General features: G+C 55.1%; 1 protein-coding gene across 1 annotated transcript in view; it reads left to right on the top strand.

Annotated features, from left to right (window-relative positions):
• ZNF185 (zinc finger protein 185 with LIM domain) overlaps positions 1 to 23,531 on the top strand; it is a 32,087-nt gene extending 8,556 nt beyond the window's left edge. The window contains exons 4-30 of the mRNA XM_074551885.1: positions 121 to 180; positions 1,065 to 1,103; positions 1,290 to 1,364; positions 1,533 to 1,601; positions 2,084 to 2,164; positions 3,522 to 3,605; positions 4,381 to 4,419; positions 5,467 to 5,550; positions 5,911 to 5,985; positions 6,660 to 6,740; positions 7,685 to 7,753; positions 8,221 to 8,304; positions 8,503 to 8,547; positions 8,890 to 8,970; positions 10,034 to 10,117; positions 10,509 to 10,592; positions 11,880 to 11,987; positions 13,292 to 13,372; positions 14,152 to 14,304; positions 15,077 to 15,181; positions 15,427 to 15,522; positions 16,506 to 16,583; positions 17,813 to 17,881; positions 19,622 to 19,696; positions 20,469 to 20,571; positions 21,126 to 21,224; positions 21,957 to 23,531. Coding sequence (XP_074407986.1) covers positions 121 to 180; positions 1,065 to 1,103; positions 1,290 to 1,364; positions 1,533 to 1,601; positions 2,084 to 2,164; positions 3,522 to 3,605; positions 4,381 to 4,419; positions 5,467 to 5,550; positions 5,911 to 5,985; positions 6,660 to 6,740; positions 7,685 to 7,753; positions 8,221 to 8,304; positions 8,503 to 8,547; positions 8,890 to 8,970; positions 10,034 to 10,117; positions 10,509 to 10,592; positions 11,880 to 11,987; positions 13,292 to 13,372; positions 14,152 to 14,304; positions 15,077 to 15,181; positions 15,427 to 15,522; positions 16,506 to 16,583; positions 17,813 to 17,881; positions 19,622 to 19,696; positions 20,469 to 20,571; positions 21,126 to 21,224 — 2,101 coding nt within the window. The 3' untranslated portion in view covers positions 21,957 to 23,531. The remainder of the gene's footprint in view (positions 1 to 120; positions 181 to 1,064; positions 1,104 to 1,289; positions 1,365 to 1,532; positions 1,602 to 2,083; positions 2,165 to 3,521; positions 3,606 to 4,380; positions 4,420 to 5,466; positions 5,551 to 5,910; positions 5,986 to 6,659; positions 6,741 to 7,684; positions 7,754 to 8,220; positions 8,305 to 8,502; positions 8,548 to 8,889; positions 8,971 to 10,033; positions 10,118 to 10,508; positions 10,593 to 11,879; positions 11,988 to 13,291; positions 13,373 to 14,151; positions 14,305 to 15,076; positions 15,182 to 15,426; positions 15,523 to 16,505; positions 16,584 to 17,812; positions 17,882 to 19,621; positions 19,697 to 20,468; positions 20,572 to 21,125; positions 21,225 to 21,956) is intronic.
• The last annotated feature ends 62 nt before the right edge of the window (positions 23,532 to 23,593 follow it).

The following is a 23,593-nucleotide window of genomic DNA, read 5'->3' as shown; positions in this document are numbered from 1 at the left end:
TGCTCCAGCTCCTCTTTACCTGGGAGTAGACCCAATTCCAAGCCCCTCTTCCCTTCCCCTCTCTCCAAACCCATGCTCAGCAGTCAGTTAACCACATCCCTGTGTTTGCTGTTCCCTCAGGTCTGGCCAGGCTGCTGGGGCACCCCCGGCCCCCAAACCCGCTGCTCCCCAGCAGGACAGGTAATTCCAGGGCCCCATTCCCATCCATTCCCTGCTCTGCTGCCTGCAGGGCTCAGTGCAAACCCTCACTGTGTGCCCCCCTCACCTGCTGCTGCCAGCACAGCTCTGGACACAGCCCTGCTCACAGGGATGGCTCACCTTGGAGAGGGCAGGGAGTGGCTCCCCAGAGGTGCAGCAGGATGCAGGGGTGACTTTAATTCAGGGGAACGGAGCCTTTGAGCCACTGATGGCACAGGGCTGGGCTGGGACATCAATGGCTCTGCTGGTGCAGCCCCTCAGTGCTCCAGGCAGGGGCTCCTCAGGGCAGGGGGAGCCCTGGCAGGGGCTGAGGTCCCTTCAGAGCACGAGGGGTCTGCAGGAACTCAGGAGCTCGGAGGAATATCCTGAAATACCAAACTCTTGGGAAGGGCCTGGCCCTGTGTGAGAGCTCTGCCCTCTCCCCTGAGCACTTCCCTGCTTCCCTTTCCCTGTGGCTGCTCTCCCCACTGCTGGTGCTCTCCAGAGGAGCCACACTGTGCTCCCTCCTGGGAATGCACCCCAGAGGAGTTGGGGTGCAGCTGTGATAAAATAATCAGGATCTGCATCACAGCTGATTCCCCCTCCTGTGCCACCAACCTGGGCCAGAGAACACTGCCAGCATGGCTAATATTAATTGGCTCACTCTAAAATTAATTTTCCCTATTAAAAAAATCCTTAAGAGAGCTTGTTCTGATGATTATTCTTGTCAAAACATCCCTCCAGAGTCAATCCAGCTGTGGGATCCCTCAGGCCTGCTTAGCTGGGTTTTTTGTTTGACATCCACGTGGACTTTCCCCTTCAATCCTGGTGCTGCTGCTGTTGTTTTCCCCGTGTTTTTTACTCCCTGATGTCTGTTCTTTGCACAGGTCCTCTGCCCCCAAGCCCCAGTCTGGATACCTCATCAGGTGGGTATGGAGTGGGAGAGATCTGGGCTGCAGGGGGAGGAGAACTGGATCAGGAGCAGAAAATGTTCCATCAGCTGGGAGCATCCCAGTGCTCAGGGCCAAGAGCCAGCCCTGTTGTTTCACTGCTGCTTTGAACTTGGCTCCAAACATTTCCCATTTTATGTGAGATGTCCCTTCCCTCCGCAGGGGGGTGTTCACCAGGACCATCGATAAAAGCTCCTCCACGCCGGATCCTTCAGCTGCCAGCCCAGCACAGAAAAAGTACGAGGGTGTCCCCTGTGCCCTCCCTCCATTCAGCAGCATTCCCTGCAACCAGAGTGGGATATCTGGGGCTCTGCTGTTGTTCCCCTCCCTGTGGAGCTCCCCTGGGGAAGGGGATGGGGAGGGATGGGAAGGTCACATTGCCAGATGTGCTTTGTGTCCCCCCAGCACTGCCCTGAAGGGACAGAGCCGCTCCCCCTCCGGATACAGGATGACCACGGAGGACTACAAGAAACTGTGAGTGGGCAAAGGGAGCAGCTCCTCCTGTCCCTGCTCAGTGGGAGCCCCAGGAATGGCCCTGGAGCTCCCAGAGCTTCCACTGGAAATGCCAGTGGTTCCCAGGGCATCTCTTTGTGGGCCAGGAGGTGCTGCTTGAACTGACACTGGCCTTTGTATGGAGGGGAATTTCATCACCAGGCAGGAATGGAGGGTGCAGCCTGGGAACTGGGTTTGGAGCTTTCCTGAAGCCTGGAGAAAGGCAGGGCAGCACTCTGGGCATTTCCTGCCCTGGTTTTTGTGTCCCAGAGTGTGGCTCTGATCCAAAATGGGGTTGGGGCCTCTGGGCTAGGGACAAAAGTCCTTCAGGGACCTGTGCACCCCTATGGAAAATACAGGTGTCTGACTCAATGCCTTGGATTCACTTCTGTTTGGCTCATGCTGCCTCTGCCCCAGCCCCAGCAGCAATTCCTGACCCTGGCTCTCCCTTCCCTCCCTCCCAGAGCTCCGTACAACGTTCGGCAGAAATCCGTGGATGGGGAGGAGGAGGATGTGCCTTTCTCTCCAGATGAGCACAAGAAGAGGTGAGGCCTGGAGGTGCCCCCGTGCTCCTGCAGGGACAGTGACAAGCTCTGTTCCATCCTGGAGGGTTGGTGGACCCAGGCACAGCTCAGGGCTGGGTGCAATCCAAGGATAATCCCAGCTCTCCCTGCTCCGAGCCCCGCTCTGCCCACGGGCCACCGCGCTCCCAACAAAACGTAATTAAATCCTGACGTGATGCAGCCTGACAGCACAGCCCAGTTACCCAGGCAGCTGGGAGGGCTCTGGCATCCCTGGGCTGCCTGGTGGCCACGGGGAAGATGGAGAGGCACAAACAGGCAGGAGGGAGGAGCCCAGCTCCCCACACTGCGGGTGTGCCAGAGCTGGGATCACTCCAGGACTGGCACCCAGGGCAGCTCCAGGCTGGGCTGTCCTTCCTACCAGGAATAGGAGCAGAGAATCATCCCGGGATGGTTTGGGTGGAAGAGACCTCAAAGCTCATCCACTGCCACCCCTGCCATGGGCAGGGACCCCTCCCACTGTCCCAGGCTGCTCCCAGCCTAGTACAGCCTGGGCTTGGGCACTGCCAGGGATCCAGGGGCACAGGACAGGCACAGGAACAGGTCTGGTCTCTCTGGCTTCAGCCTCGTTGCTCTTGATGGAGTTTCTGATGCCCCTTTTCCTCAGGCACAAATCTTGTATGAAGGAAAACTTGGTCATTGACCCCTGGGGTCCAACCACTAAAGAGCTGGAGGGGAACTTTGGATAAGGGATGGAGAGACAGGACGCAGGGAATTTCTCACTCCCCACTGCCAGAGGGCAGGGATGGATGGGATATTGGGATGGAATTTTTCCCTGGGGATGTGGGCAGGCCCTGGCACAGGGTGCCCAGAGCAGCTGGAGCTGCCTCTGGATCCCTGCCAGTGATCCCTTCTCCCTTGGTACACGTGGTAGTACCCAGATCAGTGCAGACACTCCATGGAGTGTCAGGCACAGAACCCATGTCCGTTTGTCTGTCCATAGAATCAAGTATTGCAACAATCCATGTCTGAAATGGATGGTCCAGGCCTGGCACAGCTGCCCAGGGCAGTGGTGGAGTCCCCATCCCTGGCAGTGTTCAAAAAACCTATGGCTGTGGCTGTGGCACTTGAGGATGTGGGTTGTGGCGACCATGGTGGTGGTGCTGGCTCATGGTTGGACTGCGTGACTTTAAAGGATGATTGGATGATTATTTCCAGCCTTAACCATTCCACGATTCCATGAAATCTGCTCCCCAGAGCGCAGGAGCTCGCTCAGGGTTAGCCCAGCCTGCAGTGGTTGCTCTCTGCCCCTCCAAGGCTCCAGGCAGGGAGCAGCAGCGTGAGCAGGCTCTGAGCCCTGCCCTGCCCTGTCCCCCTCCAGGACCGAGGCTGCCAACAGCGTCCTGCGGCGCTCGGCCGGCCGCGAGCGCGCCTACGTCCTGTCCGCTGCCAAGAAGAGCAACGGGTGAGTGCAGGGCTGGGAGGGGAACAGGAGCCAGGGAAGGGCAGCTGGAGCTGAGGGAGCCTCTCCAACACAGCAGCCAAGCACAGGCCACAAGGGCTCCAAGGGCTGGAGCTCCTTCCGTACAAGGGAAGAGCTGGGAATGTTCACCTGGAGAAGGGAAGGGTCCAGGTGCTCTTCCAGGGCCTGAAGGGGCTCCAGGAGAGCTGCAGAGGGACTGGGGACAAGGATGGAGGGACAGGACACAGGAATGGCTCCCAGTGCCAGAGGGCAGGGATGGATGGGAGATTGGGCATTGGGAATTGTTCCCTGGCAGGGTGGGCAGGCCCTGGCACAGGTGCCCACCCTGGATCCCTGGCAGTGCCCAAGGCCAGGCTGGAGCACCTGGGACAGTGGGAGGTGTCCCTGCCACGACAGGGATGGGGCTGGAAAATCTTGAAGGTCCTTCCAGCCCAAACCTTTCCATGATTCCATGGTATCTGCAGGATTCTGCAGCACTGGGAAATCCTCCAAGTTTTCCTTATTGAGAGGGATGAAACTTCCAGAAAAGAAAATCCAGGGGAGTCCCTAATTCCCATTTTCAGGCTCAGTCCTTCAGCTGCTCTCTGCAGTTTTGTTGCATTATTTCATTGGTGTCACACCCCTGGTTGGGGCCAGCTTTGCCCAAAGGTGTGACAGGACCTTGCACACCTGGGGCAGGGTTTGGGGGGCTCTGCCCCTGCCGAGAGAGCGTCTTTCCTTCCAATCCTTTAACTGCTCCTTAACCCTTCCTCCACAGCAGCCCAACCCAGGAATTTCCACCCCTGTTTGCCAAGAGGTAGGTGCTGCACCTCGGGGAGCACTGCTGGGGCTGGGTGCTTGTACCAGGCTGGGACAGCAGATCCCAGCAGTTTCATAGCAGAGGAAGAACAAACCCTTGAAAAAGGATGCTGGGGGTTGGATCTCACTGCTCTTTTGGGAGAAACAGTGTTGGAAAAAACGGGAATGCAATCCTGATGGTGCTTTGGGTTATGGACAGCCTGAAATGGGGAGACTCAGGCACAGCCTTCCTGCTGCAGGCAGCCAGGACAATGCTCCTCAGCATCTCCCTCCTGGAGCTGTCTGTGGGACAGGAAACGTGCCCAGGGCTCCCTCTGATATCACTGCCACTGTTGGTAATGTGGGGATGGGACTGTTTTTGAGCTAAGAACAACTTACTGCTCAGATAAACATCATTCTCAGAGGCTGGGAGACTTTAAAAAAGTCAGTCATAGCTCAAGAGTAGCCACAAGTTCCTTGTTACAAGACAATATAGAACTTTCTAATCTAATGAACAGATGTTACAAGGGTTAGTTTGCTTTTCTAACTTCCCATTTTTATTGAATTTTGCTGCACTGCAGATAATTTTGTCTAATGGCTTCTGTCTCACATGCCCACATATGCTTCTGTTATAACATCTAAATTCTTAGCTTACTCTGTACAATTACACCCCTACACTATAAACCCTTCACCATCTTACCAATGCAGTTTCTCACTTACTTAAGGCATATTCTCACTTACAACTATAAAAACATAAGTTTATAGTTGTTCTGTGTATTGTATTTTTACATCAATCCAAGCTTCTCCCAAGGCTGCAGGTCAAACCCTTCAGTGTCTCTGAAGTTTCTGTTTTTCCAATTCCCACACTCTGGAATCCAAGAACTCAGCTGATGTGGAAAAATCCCCCTGGCCTGGCTGCATTCTGCCCCTTGGGATGCTCTGCAGGAGCACAGGGAGCAGCAGCAAAAACCTGCTCAGGAAACAGGGAAAAACAGGGATAAACTGCCTGGAAAGCTACAGAAAAGAGGGAATGATGTGCCATTTGTCTCTTTCTCCCTGTGGAAAGAATCGAGATAGAAGAGGAGGAAGGACAGCAGAGGAGGAGTCCGACCGTGCCGGGTTCATCCAGGGTTGCTCCGCAGAGCAGCAGGTACTCATTGCTCAGGGTGGCATCTCCCATTCCAGCCTTTGCCAGCTCTGGGGACAACTGCTTTTATCAGCTGTCCAAACACAACCAAAAATGGGGAGCTTGCAGAGGAAACCTCCCAGGAAACACTGGGGATAGAAACAGCTCCAGCTGGGATAAATGGGGAAAATCAGTTTCTAAACCTGAGCAGAAAGGCAGATGTGAGTGACAGCAGTGCCACAGAGCACAGGGACACTGCTCAGGGAGCAGCACAGGAGCAGTGGGCACAAAGCAGCATTTGAGCATGGGAGAAGCTCCTACAATTCATCTGGAATAATGTTTTGTTGATTTATCATTTTGTTCTCTTTTTTTCTTTTTTGTCAGTGCTAATGGGCTAAGACAAACCAGCCCTGGGTCTTCCTGGGATGAGCCAAAGGCAGCAGCAGCCTCTCCCTCCAGGTAGGAGCTCCAGCACAGCCAGGATGGGTGGCACAGAAGGTCAGAGACCTCTGTGGGCTCCACTCTGGGAAAGGGGAGGAACCCAATCCATCTTTCCATGGGAAGCCTTTCCTGGATGCAGACAGCTCTTGATAAAGGTTTTATGGCTGAAACCCATGGCAGGATCTGACAATATCCTGATGGAAGGGCTCAAAACCCAAAAGGAAAAAACCCAAATGTAGAATCCTGGGCTGGTTTGGGTTGGAAAGGCTTTAAAGCCCATCCATTCCCACCCCTAGGGGCAGGGACACCTTCCACTGTCCCAGGTTGCTCCAAGCCCCATCCAGCTGAACCTTTTCCTGCCAAACAGGTGTAAGGGAATCATTTTTAGCTGTTTTCCAAGGTTTTTGACTGAATCCATGCCTGGTGTATAAAAAAGGTGGAATAGTTCTCACTGCAATCAGCACTTTGGCTGCTGCCCTTGTCCTGGTGCTTTTACTGTAGAAAGTAGAAATTCCTGGCAAAATCTGTGCTTTTAATTTAAATTTGCTTTGGAGGAGATGACTTGCCAGTGAGTGGATTGAGAAGAGTGATGATTCATTCCCATAAGGAACACTCCAGTTCAGGGTGGATTTGCTGCAGCTGGAGCTGGTTTGATCAGGAATGACAATTTTGTCCTTTGTCCTCTCCTGCAGCCCCAAACCAGGCAGCAGGAGCCAAACATCCCCATCCCTGAGTGACACCCTGGGGACAATCTCCACTTCTGCTGAAATCAGGTGGGTCTGGAGGCCCTGCAGGATCCCAAGGGCAGGGTGGGGAATTCGGCTCTGCCTGGGGGGATTCCCTGGAGACACAAAATCCTCCAGGACATGGCCACCTGTCCGTCCATCCATCCATCCCACCTGTCCACCTGTCCGTCCATCCCACATGTCCATTCATCCATGTCCCCCTGTCCATCCATGTCCACCATGGCCACCTGTCCATCCATCCCGCCTGTCCACCTGTCTATCCATCCCACATGTCCATTCACCCATGTCCATCCATCCATCCATCCATCCATCCATCCATCCATGTCCACCTATCCATCCATGTCAACCTGTCCATCCATCCCATGTGTCCATCTGTTCATCCATCCATGTCCATCCGTCCATGTCCATCTGTCCATCCATCTCCAACACACCCAACATACCTGTCCATCCTCCTTGTCCATCCATCTTTGTCCACCTGTCCATCCATCCATGTCCATCTGTCCATCCATCTGTGTCCATCCATCTCCAACACACCCAACACACCTGTCCATCCATCAATGTCCATCTTTCCATCCCACCTGTCCATCCATCCATGTCCGTCCATCCCTGTCCACCTGTCCACCCATCCATCTCCATCCATCTCAAACGCACTTGTCCATCCATTCATGTCCATCTTTCTCTGTCCATCCTCCATGTCCATCCATCCATGTCCACCTGTCCATCCATCATGTCCATGTGCCCATCCCACCTGTCCAGCTGTCCATCCATCCATGTCCATGTGTTCATGGAGCTGCACAGACCAGCAAACACCACACAGGGAACTCCAGGGAAGGGGCAGAAGCATCTGGAAGGAAACATTCCCAGATGGAAGCCAGGGTGTGAATGCTGGCAATTGGGATCCAGACCTGCAGCCCTTTCTGTGCAGCTCCTCTGGCTCCCCCTGCCTCACGCTCCTGCTGTTTTCCCTGCAGGAATGGTGAGGACAGGCAGGCCCTGAGTGGGAAATTCTCCTTGGAAACGGTGTCCCAGGCTGGAGATGGGTAAGGACTGTGCTGCTGAGCTGGGTTTGCTGGGGAGCAGCAGCTCCTGCTCCTGGTGTCCCCCAGCCCGGGCTGGGCTGCACTCCCAGAGCAGCATCTGCTGGCAAAGCTGAGCCTGGCAGAGATCCCCTCCCTTCCCTCTCTGCTCTGGGGTTCTCCCCTCCCTGCATTTCCCTTTATTTTGCTGCTCCCTTTGCCTCTGCTGCCATTCCCTGGGGCTGTCCCTCCTCCCAGGGCTGTGCTGGTCCTTGCTGCCTGCTGCTCTTTGGCCATGGTTCCATCATCCATGACCTGCAGTCAAACCCACTGATGCAGAGATTTAACCCCAGCAATGCAGCCCTGCCCATCCTGATGGAGAGATTTAACCCCATTTCGTTCCCCAACCAAATATCAGCAGATTTCTCTAGGATGTCACATTACAAATGCTGACAAGTCTCATTTTCACTGGAATTTTCCTGTTTTTCTAGTGACAAAGCTCTGAAGGAAAAGCCTGAGAGGTTCCCATGGGATGAAGGGGCCCCCAAAGCCACCAGGGCTGCCACAAATGGAAGGTAGAGTCACTGTGGGATCCCTGACTTGGGCACTGCACAATCCATAAACTGCAGTTCTGGAGCTCCCTGGAATCCTGGAATGGATATTTACTGGTGGAAAACAGATTCCACATGGGCTTTGTAGAACTGGTCTCTCCTCCAGGAAATCAGGGGAAAGTCACTGCAGAACATTCCTCAAGCTGTGTCTCTCTTTTCCAGTTTTGCTGAGCACACAGAAGCCAAGAATGGGCTTTACCCACCAGAGTAAGTGGAAAATTCAGTTTTTCTCCTCCATTTTAGAGCTGAGGGGAGGTTCTCCTGCCCTGGGACTGCCCTGTGGATGAGCTCTGGGAGCAGCCCTTGCAGAGGAGGGTGGGCCTGACCCAGCAGCTCAAAGGGCCCTGGCTCTTCCAGCTGCTTTCCTCACATGAGGATGAGTGTGTTGGATGTGGGGCTCAGCCCTTCAGGAAATTCCCAGGGCTAAGCAGGAGGGAGGGAAAGATGCTCCACTGGAGCCAGGAAAGCCTGGTGGTGGGTATTTTTTCTTCTTGGTGTTCTCCTCTTGCTGAGCTTCCTGCTGGACCACCCAACCCTCTTCTCCCTCAGGTCCAGCTCTGGTTCCTGGCACTCTCCTGGGGATGCTCCGGAGCTGCTCCGTCCCTCTGAGCCCTCCCAGGGGGACACCAGGTGTGACACAGGGCCTGGGAATGGCACCCTCTGCTTCCAGGGGCACCTGGGCTGGGAATAAGCAACTTGTCCAAGTTAGAATCCAAACTGGGCAACAAAGCAACTGGGAAAGGAAAATCCTGTGTGGGCAAACAGTGGGAGCAGCATCTTCCTGTTCACTGTGACACAACTTCTTCCCAGAGAAGCAGACTGGGAATTCAGGGGGAATTTCCTCTGGAAAGGGTGGTCAGGGCTTGGCAGAGAATGCCCAGGGAGGTCTGGAGTCCCCATCCCTGGAGGTGTCCAGGGAAGGACTGGAGGTGGCACTCAGTGCTCTGGGGATGGGGCACAGGTTGGACTCGATGATCCCAGAGGGGTTTTCCACCCCTGGGATGCTGGGAGCAGATCCAGCAGCTTTAGCACTGCCTTTAGTGCCTCCATCCCACAGGATTTGAGAGTCTTTGCTCCCCTGACATTGCCAGGGGTGCATGGTCAGGGAGGAATTGCTGCTGTTGCTGCTTCCCTCCCTTGTCCGTTACTTTGGGATTCATTTCCCTGTATTGGCCCCACAAAGGCATTGAGGTGAGCAGGTTTCAGTGCCAGGTTGGGCTTGGAGCACCCTGGGATAGTGGAAGGTGTCCCAGCCCATGGCAGAGAGTGGGACTGGGTGAGCTTTAAGGTCCTTCCAAGCCAAACCTTTCCATGATTCCTGGATTCTGTGAAATGAATTCATCCCCCTGAGCTGAGGAGAGGAGGATCCCACGGCCTGGAGCTGCTGCTGGTGATGAAGGAATGTCCTCCCCAAAGTGACTCCTGTTGTGCTTTGTCCAGGTGCTTCATCCTGGGACAGGACAGGAAATTCCTGTAGGGAGATATGTAGGAATTTAATCCCAGTAACCACCTCAGTTCCACCACCAGCCTCTCCTCCTCTTGGATAGGATTGAAAATGGGTTTTTCTGAGGGAAAATCAGTTCTCTGAGACAATACTTTCCTGTTTCCTGGGCTGATACAAAGTGCAGTGTTGCTGTTCCATACAAATCCCCTGGAAATTTTGGAAGCTCTGAATTCCCTGGTTTTTTGCCAGATCAGCCTTGCAGCCTGATGTCCCTTTTCATCCCACTGAGAGAACCCCTGTGCACATTGAGAACACAGAGTATTCCTTTAAAAGGTAAGACTAGGGTGAGTTTAGTGGGTGAAGGAACAATCCTGAGCATTAAGGGAAGGCTGAATGGGCAGGCACAGAAAGAGGCTCCTTCTCCTGCTTTTTTCCCAAGGATGGAAACTGAGGTTTAAATAAACCAAGAGCTTTGTGTTATATCTCCTTTGAGCAGTCCAGATTTTTCTTCCTCTTGTGCTCTCAGTGGGGTTCAGTCACTCCCTTTCAATTCCCTGATAATGCAGGATGCTGCAGCAGCAGCTGGAGCATGGGCACATGGGCTGTCCTAGAGAAAACCCCAGTGCCAGTGCTACCTTTCAGCTGGCACAAAGCTGGCCTGGTGAGCAGAGCAGTGCCAGGTGCCAGTTTTTAGGGATGTGATGGGTGCTGCTCTGCTTTCCAGCTCTGTCCTGGGCTATGAGGAGAGGAGCAGCTCCACAAATCCTGAGGGTCCATCCCACCACCAGCCCTACTGGGATGAGACAAGGTGAGGACTGGGGGGACTGGGGTTGGTGATCTGGAGTGTTTGGGGTTGGTGATCTGGGATGTCTGGGGTTGGTGATTTGGGATGTTTGGGGTTGGTGATTTGGGGTATTTGGGGTTGGTGATTTGGGATGTCCAGCCTTGGTGATCTGGGGTGTCTGGGGTTGGTGATCTGGGGTGTTGGGGGTTGGTGATCTGGAGTGTTTGGGGTTGGTGATCTGGGATGTTTGGGGTTGGTGATCTGGAATGTCTATCCTTGGTGATCTGGAGTGTTTGGGGTTGGTGATTTGGGATGTTTGGGGTTGATGATCTGGGTTGTCTGGGGTTGGTGATCTGGAGTGTCTGGGGTTGGTGATCTGAGGTGTTTGGTGTTGGTGATCTGGGATGTTTGGGGTTGGTGATTTGGGGTGTTTGGGGTTGGTGGTTTGGGATGTTTGGGGTTGGTGATTTGGGGTGTTTGGGGTTGGTGATCTGGGGTGTCTGGGGTTGGTGATTTGGGATGTTTGGGGTTGGTGATTTGGGGTATTTGGGGTTGGTGATTTGGGATGTCCAGCCTTGGTGATCTGGGGTGTCTGGGGTTGGTGATCTGGGGTGTTGGGGGTTGGTGATCTGGAGTGTTTGGGGTTGGTGATCTGGGATGTTTGGGGTTGGTGATCTGGAATGTCTATCCTTGGTGATCTGGAGTGTTTGGGGTTGGTGATTTGGGATGTTTGGGGTTGATGATCTGGGTTGTCTGGGGTTGGTGATCTGGAGTGTCTGGGGTTGGTGATCTGAGGTGTTTGGTGTTGGTGATCTGGGATGTTTGGGGTTGGTGATTTGGGGTGTTTGGGGTTGGTGGTTTGGGATGTTTGGGGTTGGTGATTTGGGGTGTTTGGGGTTGGTGATCTGGGGTGTCTGGGGTTGGTGATTTGGGATGTTTGGGGTTGGTGATTTGGGATGTTTGGGATTGGTGATTTGGGATGTTTGGGATTGGTGATTTGGGATGTTTGGGGTTGGTCATCTGGAATGTTTGGGGTGGGTGATCCGGGAGTATGGGGTTGGTGATTTGGGATATCTGGGGTTGGTGACCTGGGGTGTCTGGGGTTGGTGATTTGGGATGTCTGGGGTTGGTCATCTGGTGTGTCTAGCCTTGGTGATCTGGGATATCTGGGGTTGGTGATCCAGGATGTCTAGCCTTGGTGATCTGGAATGTTTGGAATAGCTCTGGCCAAACTGGCTCCTGCTCCTCTCCAGGGAATGGGTTTCTGCCCATCCCAGCATGGGTTTTCCCAACCCTGGATGTCTGGTTTAGGTTTCTGGACTCGGTCAGCCTCACTGAGAGGGGCCAAGGAGCTCCTGGCCATGAGAGCCCCCCAGAGCCCCCCAGGCTGAAGGATGCCACTGAGCCCAGCAGGGCTGGGTAAGGAATGGGATATTCCCCCTGCCTTCTGTGGGATGAGGGGTCATTCCTTGGGCATCTCCCCCCTGCTGATAAATACCCTCCCAGGTTCTCCTTCTCACAGAGTCATGGAATTGTTAAGGTTGGAAAAGACCTCTCAGATCAAGGCCAAGCATCAGCCAGCACCATCACCACATTCAGCACTAACCCATGGCCTCCATGACACACCCACACATTTCCTGAACATTTCCAGGAAATGACATCCCTTTCCATGAAGAAATGGAAATTACAACCCTTTCCATGAAGAAATTAAAATGACAACCCTTTCCATGAAGAAATGGAAGTTTACAACCCTTTCCATGAAGAAATTTTCCCCAATATCCAGCCTAAACCTCCTCTAGTGCAACTTGGGGCCTGCCGGTGCCTGATTCTAGTGCTGCTTCTATTGGATGAACCTTTTACCATGGTTTTATAGGAAAAGCTGGGAGAAAAGATCCTTCTTAGCTAGAGCCTTCAAACCCTGTCCAGCTGGACTGCCAGGAGTGCCTTCCTAGATTTGGGATTTGGGAGCAGAGGGTGTCTAGGGAGAGACAATAAGCAATAAAATTTGGCATTGAGCTCCATAGTAATGCTGGGTCTGGTTTTGAACTTCCCCAGTCAGGGCTGGGTGTCCACATGGGAGGACTTTATGGGTTGATTTCCTTTCTTTTGTCCATATTTTCCACCTAAACTGGAAGAACTGAGGCTCTCGGTTAAACTGGGCTCCCTCCCAGGTGTGTCGGTGAGAACACCTGGGGTCAGAGGGTGAGCAGAGTGTTCTTCTCCCCAGGTCTGAGCTGCACTCCCAGGACACTGCTGGGAGCAGGGACAGGGAGCTGGTGCTGTCATCCTGTGTGCAGAGTGAGGAGAGCACTGCAAGAAGGCAAGAGTGATAATGGGGCTGCCTTTCCTGGTGGGAGGAATTTGCTGCAGGGGGCTCTGGAGGAGGCACTAAAGGTGCTGTGGTTGGGGTCCTTCCCTTCAGCCCTGCTTCTTTAGAGGTCTGGATTTTCCATCTGTTTTTTTTTTTTTTTTTTCACATCACTTTGGGTTATTTGAGGACTTGGGTTAATGCTGGGTGGTTGGATTTGATGATCTTGGAGGGCTTTTCCAACCTAAACAATTCTGTGATTCCATGATTCTATCTGGCACATTTCCATGCAGGGATATTGCAGTTTTTATTTTTCCCTTGAGGCAGGAGATCCTCCAGGGGCTGCATCTCCATCCCACAGGAATTCTGTGCTCAGGGTGCTTGCACAGCCCATAAAGGTCTCATGTCTTGGCAGGTCCAGCTCTGTTCCTGGAGGAAGCAGCATCCCAGCTCCAGAGATTCCACGTGCAACCGAGTCTGAGCCCCGCAGGGACAGGTACAGAGCCAGGGCACCAGGACACCCCTCACACACCTCCAGCTCTCCTTCCTGGCCTGCCCAAGGCATCCAAATGCTCATTTCCTGGCCTAGGGGATTTAGGAAACAATGCAGGCTCTGCCAGTGCCACCTTTCCCTGTGGAAGGAGCACAGCCCTGCAGGGACCTCCCACAGGCATTGTTGCATTCAGCATCAGAAGGACCTGGAGCTGCTGGAGAGAGCCCAAAGGAGACCACGGAGCTGCTGCAGGGCTGGAGCCCCTCTGGAGCCAGGCTGGGAGAGCTGGGGGTGCTCACCTGGACAGGAGCAGCTCCAGGGAGAGCTCAGAGCCCTGCCAGGGCCTGAAGGGGCTCCAGGAGAGCTGGAGAGGGACTGGGGACAAGGATGGAGGGACAGGACACAGGGAATGGCTCCCAGTGCCAGAGGGCAGGGATGGATGGGAGATTGGGAATTGGGAATTGTTCCCTGGCAGGGTGGGCAGGCCCTGGCACAGGTGCCCACCCTGGATCCCTGGCAGTGCCCAAGGCCAGGCTGGACATTGGGACACCCTGGGACAGTGGGAGGTGTCCCTGCCATGGCAGGGGTGGCACTGGGTGGGATTTAATGTCCCTTTTAACCCAAACCATTCTGGAATCCCCTGATCCTGTGGTTCTGTTAACTCCACGGTGCCCCATTTCTCCCTGTTCCCTTAGGAATGGGCAGGATCCACCCTCAGCACACCCTGAACACCCGTGGGAGCTCCCCTTGGCTTTATGGTCAGACTGGTTTTCATTCTCCAGCAGGTCAGACTTCAGCTCTCAGGAGGGTGTTGGCAGTGCCCACGAGCCCCAGCCCCCCGTGCCCCTGTTCCAGGAGCGCCAATCCTTCGGGGGCTCCGTGCCCAGCCACAGGATCCCAGGCTATGTGGACAGCCAGGCGTTCAGCACCAGGAGGTGAGGGTTTGGGGAGGGAGTTTGGGGGTGAAGGGTTTAGGATGCAGAGACAGGGAAAGCTGCTGGCATGGGACACTTTCCACTGTCCCAGGCTGCTCCAAGCCCCATCCAGCCTGGCCTTGGACACTTCCAGGGATGGAGCAGCCACAGCTCCTCCAGACAATCCGTTTGGGAATGCTTTGGCTTTGCTCAGGTGTTGGGCTTGGAGTCTGCTGTCCCTGTGGAGCACAGACCTGGCACAGGGGCAGAGCATGGGGGAGTGCATGGTGGAACCATGGAGTCCTCATGGCTGGGAGAGGCCTCTGTGGTCATCAGCTGTGTCCCATGGTCACCACCAAGCCACAGCCTCAAGTGCCACATCCACACATTTTCTGGCACTTTCAGGGACGAGGATTGCACACTGTGCCAGGGCTTGGCAGTGCCAGAACCTGGCAGTGACTGAGCCCAGTGTGGGATCCAGAGATTCCCACTGTGCCAGAACCTGGCAGTGACTGAGCCCAGTGTGGGGATCCAGAGATTCCCTCTGTGCCAGAACCTGGCAGTGACTGAGCCCAGTGTGGGGACCCAGAGATTCCCACTGTGCCAGAACCTGGCAGTGACTGAGCCCAGTGTGGGATCCAGAGATTCCCTCTGTGCCAGAACCTGGCAGTGACTGAGCCCAGTGTGGGATCCAGAGATTCCCTCTGTGCCAGAACCTGGCAGTGACTGAGCCCAGTGTGGGGACCCAGAGATTCCCACTGCCGTGTGCTCAGGGCTTTGTGTCGCCCAGCAGGCCCAGCCCAGATCCCAAAGGGAATGTTTATGGGAGCAGCAGCCCCAGGAGCAGCTGGTATGACAGTGCCAGGGGGCTCGGGGACTTCAGCCCCCCTGCAGGACGGTGAGTGCAGGGCTGGGATCCCTTCCCCAGCCAGGACCTCCCCCTGCCACTCCCCTCAGTGTCCGTTTGTCCTCAGTGTCCCCCTGTCCTGATCCGTTGCTCATTCCCTGGCTGTCAGCAGGGGTGGGGTGTGCCCTGGGAGGGGTCAATGCCCAGCAGGGAGATTCCAGCCCTGCTCCCACCCTCTGTGAGGATCCCTCAGGTGCCCAAACTGAGCTTGAGACTGTTGCCCTTCCTCTCCCCAGCCATGACTCCTTTCCCAGAGATCCCACCATGTCCATGTCCCAGAGAAGCCACAGGGTGCCGTTCTACATGGACAGCTTAAACTCTAACAGCTCCAGGTAAATGGGGAGTCACGAGGGAAATTCCCCAGGAATTTATGACATTGGAGCCAGCAGGCAGAGCCAAGAGCTGAGAGAGGGAGGATTGGTTTCCAGGGAGTAGATGTGTGATCAGACCAGCTCTTAAAGCATTCCTAGCTAAAGCTGCCTAGCAGAGTGTCTGAGATACATCCAGAAAAATCCCTGGAGATTTTTCACTGTGTGGGAGGCCAGAAGAGAGGGACAGGAGAATGGGGAGCTGGTTCCTGGCCAGGAACTGGCCTTTGCTACAGGAAAACAGAGATCACAGCAAAGAGAGAGGGCCACTGTCCCCAGAATGTCAATGGTTAAATGCCAGAACTGCTCCCAGAACCAGGCTGTGTGAAGGGGCAGGAGGTATCCAGTATGGAATCCCATCATCCTGGGCCCCTCCTGGCAGTCCCTCCTGGCAGTGCCAGCCCACCCATGAGCTGTCAGGTGCTCCATGCAGCCCCCAGTGCCAGGCAGAGGGATCTGTCACAAGGAGGGGTTGTGGGGGTGAAGGGGAGGCACAAGATCCTTGGATTGGCTCAGCCTCACTCCAGTCTCATTGCTGAGGGGATGGGCAGAGCTGTTTTCCACAGTTTTGTTGCATTCTTCCTTCAAATTACTGAGCTGGGGACAGTCCCATTGGCCCTGGGAAGGTTCCCATCTCCTGCAGTTCCTCCTGTGCCCTTTCTCCCCCAGCTGCTCCCAGTCAGGCTCCACTCACTCAGCCCATCCTCACTGGAAGATCCAATGAGATCTTCTGCCTCACCCTACAAGTGAGACATCCCCAGATCCCTTCTCCAGGACAGGATCTCTGTCCTGCGGCAGCTGTAGAAGGAGAAAGGGGTTGGTTTGGTCCATGACAAGGTCTGGCCAAGGGCTGTGCTGTCCATCTGCCCTCCCAGCAGTGGCAGCCGCTCTCCTGGTGGCCAGTTTGGATCCTGCCATGGCTCACAGAGTTTTCCCTCTCTCCACAGGCTCCTCTCCAGCTCCAGTGAGAGGCTCTGCAGCTCCCACCACAGCTCTGGGTACCAGCCTGACTCCAGCTCTGCGGGGTAAACAGCTGAGGAGGCCACAATTCCCTCACTGCAGGGTGGGGCCATCCTGCCTGGGAGGAATTGCAGCGTTGGCACCTGGCTGGTGCCACCCACTGTGCCCAGCAGGGTCAGGACAGTGATTGTCCCCCTGCTGGGCACTGCTGAGGTCCCACAAGTAATCCAGGGGACAAGGCAGACCCTGAGGGGCTGGAGCATATCCAGGAGCTGGGGAAGGGGATTGGAGCCCCAGGAATGTCTGAGGGAGCTGGGAAGGGGCTCAGCCTGGAGCAAAGGAGGCTCAGGGAGCCCTTGTGGCTCTGCAAACTCCTGACAGGAGGGGACAGCCAGAGGGGTCAGGCTCTGTTCCCAGGGAACAAGGACAGGAGCAGAGGGAATGGCCCCAGGCTGGGCCAGGGAAAGTGGAGGCTGGTGGTGGAAGTGTCCAGAAAATGTGTGGATGTGACACTTGGGAACAGGGTTTGGTGATGACCATGATGGTGGCACTATTCGATGGTTGTATTTGATGATGTTAAAGGTCTTTTTCGACATTAATGATTCCATGATGTAGAAAGAGCCCATGCTCAGTTTAAGGGAAAAAAAGAGATTTCTTTCCTTAGCCATGACAGGTCTTAGTGTAAGAAGGGAGGATTAATCCCAGCTTTTAGGCAGCAGTGGAAATGCACCATGGAAAAAGGCTGATTAATCCCTGTCAGGGCTGCAGGCTGAGGGTGGGGGGCACAGGGCTCCCCTCGGCCTGCACAGAGCTGCATCAGGGGGGAATTCTGGAGCTGGGGTGGGAAAAAGGAGGAATATGCAAGGGAGATAAAAATATCCCCAACAAGCAGCAGCAGTTTACACTGGCTGGAAACACTGGAGCTATTGCAGAGGCAGAGCAGCCCCGGGAGCAGCGCTGTGCCACAAGGCTCGGCGGCACCCGGGAGCTCTCCCGTGCCCATTGTGCCCATTGTGTGCCTAATCCTGACGGGAGCTGCGAAAGACTTATCCCTCAAACCCATAACGGGATGAAAGGGTTACATTATCCATCCCATTCTTTCCAATTAACTCGATTTGTTTTGGTGGGGTAATTAGAGGAGTTGGTATTTAGCAACAACGCTCGACACGCAGGATTTATTGCAGAACAACAGCATCCTGCTCGCTGCGAGCCTCCCCGCACGCGTTCCGTGTCCGGGGCACGCAGCCCAGCCCCGGCCGCGCTTTTCTCATGCAAATGCTTCCCGTCTTCCCAGCAGAGGGATCCTCTTTGTCAAGGAGTACGTGAACACCGGCGGCTTTGCAGCCTCGCCGCGCCACGGCAGGTAGGGAGCGCTGGGGACAGCTGGGGACAGTCACTGCCCGGTGTCACTGCCCAGTGTCACTGCCAGGTGTGACTGCCCGGTGTCACTGCCGGGTGTGACTGCACGGTGTCACACCCATGTATCACTGCCCGGTGTCACTGCCGGGTGTGACTGCCAGGTGTCACACCCATGTATCACTGCCAGGTGTCACAGCCGTGTGTCACAGCCGTGTGTCACTGCCCGGTGTCACAGCCTGGTGTCACTCCCAGGTGTCACTGCTGTGTGTCACTGCCAGGTGTCACAGCCATGTGTCACACCCATGTGTCACTGCCCGGTGTCACAGCCTGGTGTCACACCCAGGTGTCACTGCTGTGTGTCACTGCCAGGTGTCACTGCCAGGTGTCACTGCTGTGTGTCACAGCCAGGTGTCACAGCCATGTGTCACTGCCCGGTGTCACAGCCAGGTGTGACTGCCCGGTGTCACTGCCAGGTGTCACTGCCAGGTGTCACTGCCAGGTGTCACAGCCGTGTGTCACAGCCGTGTGTCACTGCCCGGTGTCACTGCCAGGTGTGACTGCCCGGTGTCACACCCGTGTGTCACTGCCAGGTGTCACTGCCAGGGGTCACTGCCCGGTGTCACTGCCCAGTGTCACTGCAAGGTGTCACTGCCGTGTGTCACAGCCCGGTGTCGCTGCCAGGTGTCGCCGCCAGGTGTCGCCGCCAGGTGTCACAGCCAGGTGTCACACCAGGTGTCACAGCTGTGTGTCACACCCAGGTGTCACAGCCGTGTGTCGCCGCCAGGTGTCACACCAGGTGTCACACCGTTGTGCAGAGCACTGGCTGTGCCGCCCCGCACATCCCACCGGAGGGAGCAGCTGGAGCTGACCAGCCCGGGGGTTACTCGGAGGGGAGGTTCTGCTCTGTGGGTCCTGCCCTCTCTTCCCGCTGTGCTGGTGCCAGCAGTGTCCCCACTGCTCCCAGGGGACAGGCCAGCTCCTCCTGGGGTGGCTTGGTCTCTGAGGTGGGTGAAAACATCACACTGCAGGTTTGGCACTGGGAGGCTTCTCCGTGCTCTTGTAAACAATGACTGGAAGGCATGAGGAGAATGTGGAGGGTGAGGGCTCTCACTGGAAAAACTTCATTATATGAGTTTAAAAAGTTGAATTGTACCATTTTCAAGCTTAAGTCTTCAGTCCTTTGAGCTCTGCTCAAGTGAAGCTGCTCCAGACTGGCCCCAGGTGACAAGAGCAGGGTTTGGCCCCATGCACATCCCTCACAGGGATGTGGCACCAGTTCACACCAGTTTGAGGCTCCCTGCAGGCATTTTCCTCCCTCAGCGCTCTGCTGGCATCCCTGGGGGAGCTGGTTACACTCCCACACCTCCAGCCTGTCCCAGAGCTCAGCAAAGCTGATCATAGATAAGCCAAAGATGCAGGAAACTCAGGCAGAGAGGGAAGGGAACACTCAGCTGGATGAGGGGTGAACCAGGGATGTCCTCCGTGCCTTTTCCTGCACAATAGTGCAGGATTTGGAGTTTTGGCACTGAAAAGCTGCTATTTGTAGGGGCCAGATGCAAACATGAGGGCCCTTGTGAGACCAGGGGAGTTTTGTCCTCTCTGGGAGGGCACTTGGAGGACCTTCTCCCCAAGGAACAGGTAGCCAGGATATTCCAAGCCATTGGATTACGATTCTATCTGAAATTCTCTTCCCACATATCACTGCCAAGTGCTGATATTTGCCTCCTTCCTTCCCCGGTGGCAGCCTTGTGGATCTGAGTGACCTGGAGAGAAGCAGCTACAGCCACCACAGTTACCTGTCCAGTGCTCCCCTGCACAGGTAGGACAGGGTGGGGCTGCCCTGGGCAGGTTCATCAAATTCTCAATCAGAAATGATTGCAAGGTTTGCTTTTTGAGAACACTGGGGTGTGTTTGTGGAACAGCAGCACAGTAAATGGAAATACAGTGACATGGACACCAAGGCCACCAAGGTGAGAGAGGGATGGAGCACCTCTCCTGTGAGGAAAGGCTGAGAGAACTGGGGTTGTGCAGCCTGGAGCTGAGAGGCTTTGTGGTAACCTAATCGTGGCCTTCCAGTGCCTGAAGGGAGCCTGCAAGAAAAATGGAAAGGGATTATTTCCAAGGGCCACGAGGGACAGGGCAAAAGGGAATGCCTTCTCACTGACTGAAGGAAGGGTTAGATGGGATATTGGGAAGAAATTCTCCTTTGGGAGGGTGGGGAGGCCCTGGCACAGGGTGCTCAGAGGAGCTGGGGCTGCCCCTGGATCCCTGGCAGTGCCCAAGGCCAGACTGGACAGGGCTTGGAGCCCCCTGGGATAGTGGAAGGTGTCCCTGCCCATGGCAGGGGGTGAAACTGGGTGAGCTTTAAGGTTCCTTCCAACCCAAACCATTCCATGATTCCACAACTGTAGGATTCTGAGACCTGTTCTGCCCCACTGCTGTGGGTACCCCTGGGACAGCACAGTCCCTGTTCTGTCACTCCTGTGGGGGCAGGCTGCTCATGGACAGCAGTGCTGATGCCTGGCATGAACCCCTGGCACCAGTGCTGGCACAGAGCAGCCCAGAAGCATCCCCTGCCCTGTTCTTGCCAGGTCCAGCGAGCCCCTGTGCAGCTACTGCAGCCGGGAGATCCGAGACTGCCCCAAGATCATCATCGAGCACCTGAACATCCACTGCCACGAGTACTGCTTCAGGGTAAGCCCCAGAGCCTGCCTGCCTGCTGGGAATGGCAGGGCTGGGAGCAGGGATCTTCCTGAAAGTTCCATCCCCAGCCTTTCAGAGGGATACACATGGGGTGTGCCAAATCCTTGCCTCACACTGGGACAAAAACAGTCAGGCAGTCACAGGTGTCCCCGGGAGGATGTCAGGTCCTTGAATAAATGTTAGAACAAGGAGAATTCTTTATTATTGGCAGCATCCTCAGAACACCCTCATGTCCTTGTCCCGCTGTCCTTGGGGCAGACTCGCTGCTTTGTGCTCTTTGTGCTCCAGTGGAGGTGGCTGAATCCTCAAACCCTGCAGGGTTTCCAAGGAAAGTGTGAGGGGACGTGGGGAGGGTGGGAGGAGGAGGGATGGGGACTGTGGGAGGAACAGACCTGCAGGGACATTTGGCTGTTGTAGGAAAATGCAGCCTCAAAGGTTGCATCCTCACCTTTTAATAAATTGTGCAGACCCTCTGTCCCCTCCCTTCTGCTGTTCCTGCGTGGGGTTTTGCCCATTGTCCAACCTCCTTGTTTTCCCTTTGGCAGTGTGGAATTTGCCACAAAGCAATGGGAGATCTCCTGGATAAAATATTCATCCACCGGGACATTGTGCACTGTGACAAGTGCTACGAGAAGCTCTTCTAGGTGCGTTTCCAGGGCCCCTTTCCAGAGAGCACGCCCCGGGGTGAGAGCTCAGGGTTCACTGGGGAAGGGCATTTAACCCTCGCCTTGCCAGGGTGGCCAGGCAGGGATCCTCGTGGGCTCTTCCGTGGGAAGCAGTGACCTTGCTGCAGCATTAGCTGGGAACTCACTCGCGCTGTCCCGGGGGTGGTGGTTGGAGCCAGAATGTCGGTGACAAACAGGCTGCGGTGGCTTCCCGGGGCTGACAGGCAGAGCTGGCTGGAGTGATGACAGAAATGCCCCTCAGAGGTGGAGCGTCCCCACGGAACGCAGCTAAAGGTTCCTCGCTGTGTCCTGGGCTGACCCCGCGCGGGGACTGCGGGCGGCTCGGAGCTGGGACACTCCCCTGACAGGGACACAGCTCCTCCTTTAGCAAAGATCCTTTGCGGGGAAAACCTTCGGGGAGAGTTGCACATTCCAACACATCGACAGGAGCGGGTTGGACACGGTTTGGTGTTGTCAGACTATCTGGAAGGAGCAGGAGGTGCCATGGCAGCGACCAGAGCTGCTGTGTGGGGCTGGGAGACCTCGTGTGCTCCCGGCAGAGATCAGGAGGAGGAGCGGGGAACGGGGCTCCTGCCTCGCTGCTCCCCGTACCTGCTGACGGGATGTGACTGCTCAGGTGCCCCGCCGCCCTCCAGGGCCGCGTTCCCGGCGGGATCAGCCCGTGCCCAGCCGCTCTTTGTGTGCTTGCAGGGCCCTGCGGAGCTGGGAACGCCCGGGAATTCCGCAGCTCTGACCGGCTGAGATTGCACAACTCCCGCTTCCCTCGAGCTCTCCTCCCTCTCGCTGCCCCGTGGCCGTGGATGAGTTCAGCACCTGCTGGTTGATGCTGTCACCTGCACCAGACAGGAGTGATGGGAACGAGATAAGGCAGCCTCCTCCTCAGAGATAAGGTTTTCCAGAGGTGCTGAGCCCCTCCCAGCCTGGCTTTAGCTGCATGAAGATCCCGAGTGCTCCCGGAATCAGCTCCTCAGGTTTATCCCAGCTAATTGCCACGATCTCTCCTGATGATATTTGTATTTCTTTCCCCTGTGCAGCCAGGCTGTGCGAGCTGGCACAGACACTGGGAGCCTTGAACACTAAATGTGGATTCTTGGGAGGGTTTGAATTTAGTCCTTAGCAAAAGCCTATTTCTGCATCTTTCACCCCCAAATTCAGCCTAGAAATAGCTTCTGCCTGATTTCCATTTGCTTTCTCTGGGATTCCAGGAGCACTTGCAAACCCTATTCTAATGGTGTGTCAGCTTTAATTCCCCTTCCTGCCTCTTCCCTGAGGATGCTGCAGCAGCACTTGTGGCTGCTGCCTGCTTGGGGAGATAACAGTGTCCTTCCCTGGGCTCTGAGGGCAGGTGTCCTGTGCCACAGCAGGGCATCTCCACTCCCTCTCCTGACAAAGAGCTCTGCTCAGCTGAAATCCCACTTTCCCCCTCACCAGGGCTTTGCCCAGACCTCTCATTGCTGTAGGTTACTCACAGCCCAGATGCTCAATAACAACATTGAACTTCCAGCAGATGCTGCACTCAGTAAAATCAGAATTGTATCATTTTAGCCCTTAACTTAGAGCTGAGAGGTTGGGAATGCTGAATACTGAAACCTGAAGCTCAAGTGTCCTAAAAGTGTCCAGACTTATTGTTTCCTCAAGACTTACTGTTTCCTCATGGGAAACATTAGGAATCATGGAACTACAGAAGCCCAGAATGCTTTGGGCTGGAAGGAGTTGAAGTTCATCTATTTTAAAGTTGATGCCTGGGACACCTTGCACTGTCCCAGGTTGCCCCAAGCTCCGTCCAGCCTGGCCTTGGACACTTCCAGGGCTCCAGGGGCAGCCACAGCTGCTCTGGGCAACCAGGGCTTCCCCATCCTCACAGCCAAGAACTGCTGAAAACCAAACTTCCCCTAAAATCCTGTGATTACCTGGGGAAAAGGAACCCTGATCCCCCATGTGAATTCTTGTTGGTTTGAGAGCAGCTGAGGGAGCTGGGAAAGGGGCTCAGCATGAAAAAAAGGAGGTTAAGAAGGGACTTTCTGGCTCTGCACAACTCCTTGACAGGAGGGGATTTTCCCCCTTAAAGACATGTATCACCTAAAGGGAACCTGCAGCTATTATAAAAATGTTATGCTTTATAATTTGTATTGGTCTGAGCTTTGAAGAATTGCTGACCCCATGAATAAAAAACAAATGAATTATTCAAAGAGGTGAATCTTCCTGGTATTTGTGGAGAGGGGTCATCTGCACACAGATTTTTCCTACATGATGGATGAGGTGCATTTTCTTTAACAAAAAGATCTTACTTCTCTTGGGATTCTGCTGCTTGTGGGGACAAATCTTGA

Source organism: Zonotrichia albicollis, chromosome 14 (assembly GCF_047830755.1).
Source record: "Zonotrichia albicollis isolate bZonAlb1 chromosome 14, bZonAlb1.hap1, whole genome shotgun sequence".
Lineage (NCBI taxonomy): Eukaryota > Metazoa > Chordata > Aves > Passeriformes > Passerellidae > Zonotrichia > Zonotrichia albicollis.
The sequence above is the reverse complement of the archived record's forward strand: the minus strand, read 5'-3'. Positions and strand labels throughout refer to the sequence as shown.